Source organism: Austrofundulus limnaeus, unplaced genomic scaffold, assembly GCF_001266775.1.
Source record: "Austrofundulus limnaeus strain Quisiro unplaced genomic scaffold, Austrofundulus_limnaeus-1.0 Scaffold1142, whole genome shotgun sequence".
NCBI lineage: Eukaryota > Metazoa > Chordata > Actinopteri > Cyprinodontiformes > Rivulidae > Austrofundulus > Austrofundulus limnaeus.
Window position 1 is genome coordinate 19,375 of NW_013953544.1, and position 2,000 is coordinate 21,374.

Sequence of the window (2,000 nt, forward strand, 5' to 3'; positions counted from 1 at the left end):
GGTCTGGACCACTCGTGATTTTTGTTCGAATCTGAAAAAAAATCTTAGAATACGAGAAAATAGGTGAATGCCACAAATTCTCCTAAATCACTCGTACGCACAACTTAAGAACAAATCTGTTCGTACGAACGGTTCTTGCATGAGGCCCAATGAGCTTAATGTTAGTGTGGTAGTAGCTGAGRGTCATTCACGGTGCATGCTTTGAAGCACTTTGATCACTAGAGATTTTGTAAAATGACTAAATATATACATGCATTTTGATTGTAATATAACTTTTAGAAACACCCAAAGGTTTTTAAGAATTACCAGTGGTAGTAGCTGAGGGTCATTCACGGTGCATGCTTTGAAGCACTTTGATCACTAGAGATTTTGTAAAATGACTAAATATATTTTAAAATGTTAATTTGTCCATTGTTTGTCTTGAAGCTGGGGAAGATGCGGCTCACTGTGCCGTGCAGGGCGGTCACGTGTTCTCACCTGCAGTGTTTTGATGCTGCACTCTACCTGCAGATGAATGAGAAGAAACCCACCTGGATATGTCCTGTTTGTGACAAGAAGGCTTCGTATGAAAACCTCATCATAGACGGGTTAGTTCAGGCTTGACGTGAACCAGCAGGTGGCACTGCAGGTGCACTTTTATCACTGCACGATAATCAAGTGTTTCAGCTTTTATTTATGAAACCAGTGTTTTAACTGGGACATGTTTAAATTTAAAACTGTAACTTGAATAACACAGAGTTCATATATTCTGATAAAAACTGATTGTTTAGGAAGCTGCTGCTGTAAATCACTTGGCTTATTATGAACATTTGTGGGATTAAAGATCGACTCAGACTAAAATATTCATGAAAAAGTATTTTAAAAATAACATTTACAGGGCTTAAAGTGCTTCAGCTGGGGGACTAAAGTATCAAACAAAAGTCATCAATGGAACGGCTCAGTGTGAACCTGCTTCCCTCTGTGAGGAGCACAGGGGCCTATGGAGAATTTGATAATCCCGGTGTTTCTCTGGCAAATGCCAAGCGTCCTGCACGGTGTTGGGCTGCGAGCACAACCCCATCCTGCAGACGTCAGGCCCTCTTACCATCCTCATGGAGTGGGTTTCTAACCGTTTGTGCAGACACAAGCACATGTATGGCCTGCTGGAGGTCATTCTGCAGGGCTCTGGTAGTGCTCCTCCTGCTAAGTTGTTGGCCTGCTACAGCCTCCTCCGTGTCTCCTGGTGTACTGGCCTGGGCTGTGTATTGGCAAGAATTTGGCGATACGATACATATCATGACAGAGGGGTCACGATACGATATATCGCGATATATTTCAATACTGTAAACAAGGCGATATATTGCTATTTTTTTGGTCCAAAAATTCTATTAAATAAAAACCTCTTTCTGGGAAAAAAAACAAAATGAAAAACCAAAATTCACGGTCTCAGAAAATTCTAGCATTACATAGACCTACTTTTAATACATTTAGCTGTGTTCTGCTTTGTATATGTTTTATTTTATTTGTTTCATATTTCATCCATGTTTTCAATTATTAGACTAAATTTGCCAATAAACAGTTTGAAAGTATATTTTTTGCAGCTTTTCATTTTTAATATTAGTTTACAATATATTCACCCAACACTTAACAATAGGGTTTATGTTGTCATAAAAAGTTCAGTAAACAGATGATATGAAGCTGCTGCACAGAGTTTCTGGGATCAGCTGACCTGCATCCAGAACGTGATTTGTATAACTGTGGGTCGAACAGCAGGGCAAGTCCTGAAGAAAACCAGTTAAGAACTTGAGAAGCTAAACGAGTTCAACCGTTTTTGAAGCGAACACAGCAGGATAAAGTATACGGACTTTGATGCGATTTTATGTCACGGGGGGGGGGCTCGCTCGAGGTGATAGACGCATGCGCTATACATTACGTGAAACCTGACTACAGTTGGAAAAAAGAGAGCACAAGACACTTCATTTGTCTTAAAATACAGACATTCTGACAATAAGTAACTGTTT

The 2,000-nt window shown here is 39.8% G+C and overlaps 1 protein-coding gene across 1 annotated transcript in view; it reads left to right on the forward strand.

Moving 5' to 3' along the window:
• Window positions 1-2,000, forward strand: part of pias2 (protein inhibitor of activated STAT, 2) — a gene marked incomplete at its 5' end in the record, with an annotated part of 29,339 nt that overhangs the window by 13,070 nt on the left and 14,269 nt on the right. The window contains 1 exon segment of the mRNA XM_014030919.1: window positions 427-587. Coding sequence (XP_013886373.1) covers window positions 427-587 — 161 coding nt within the window.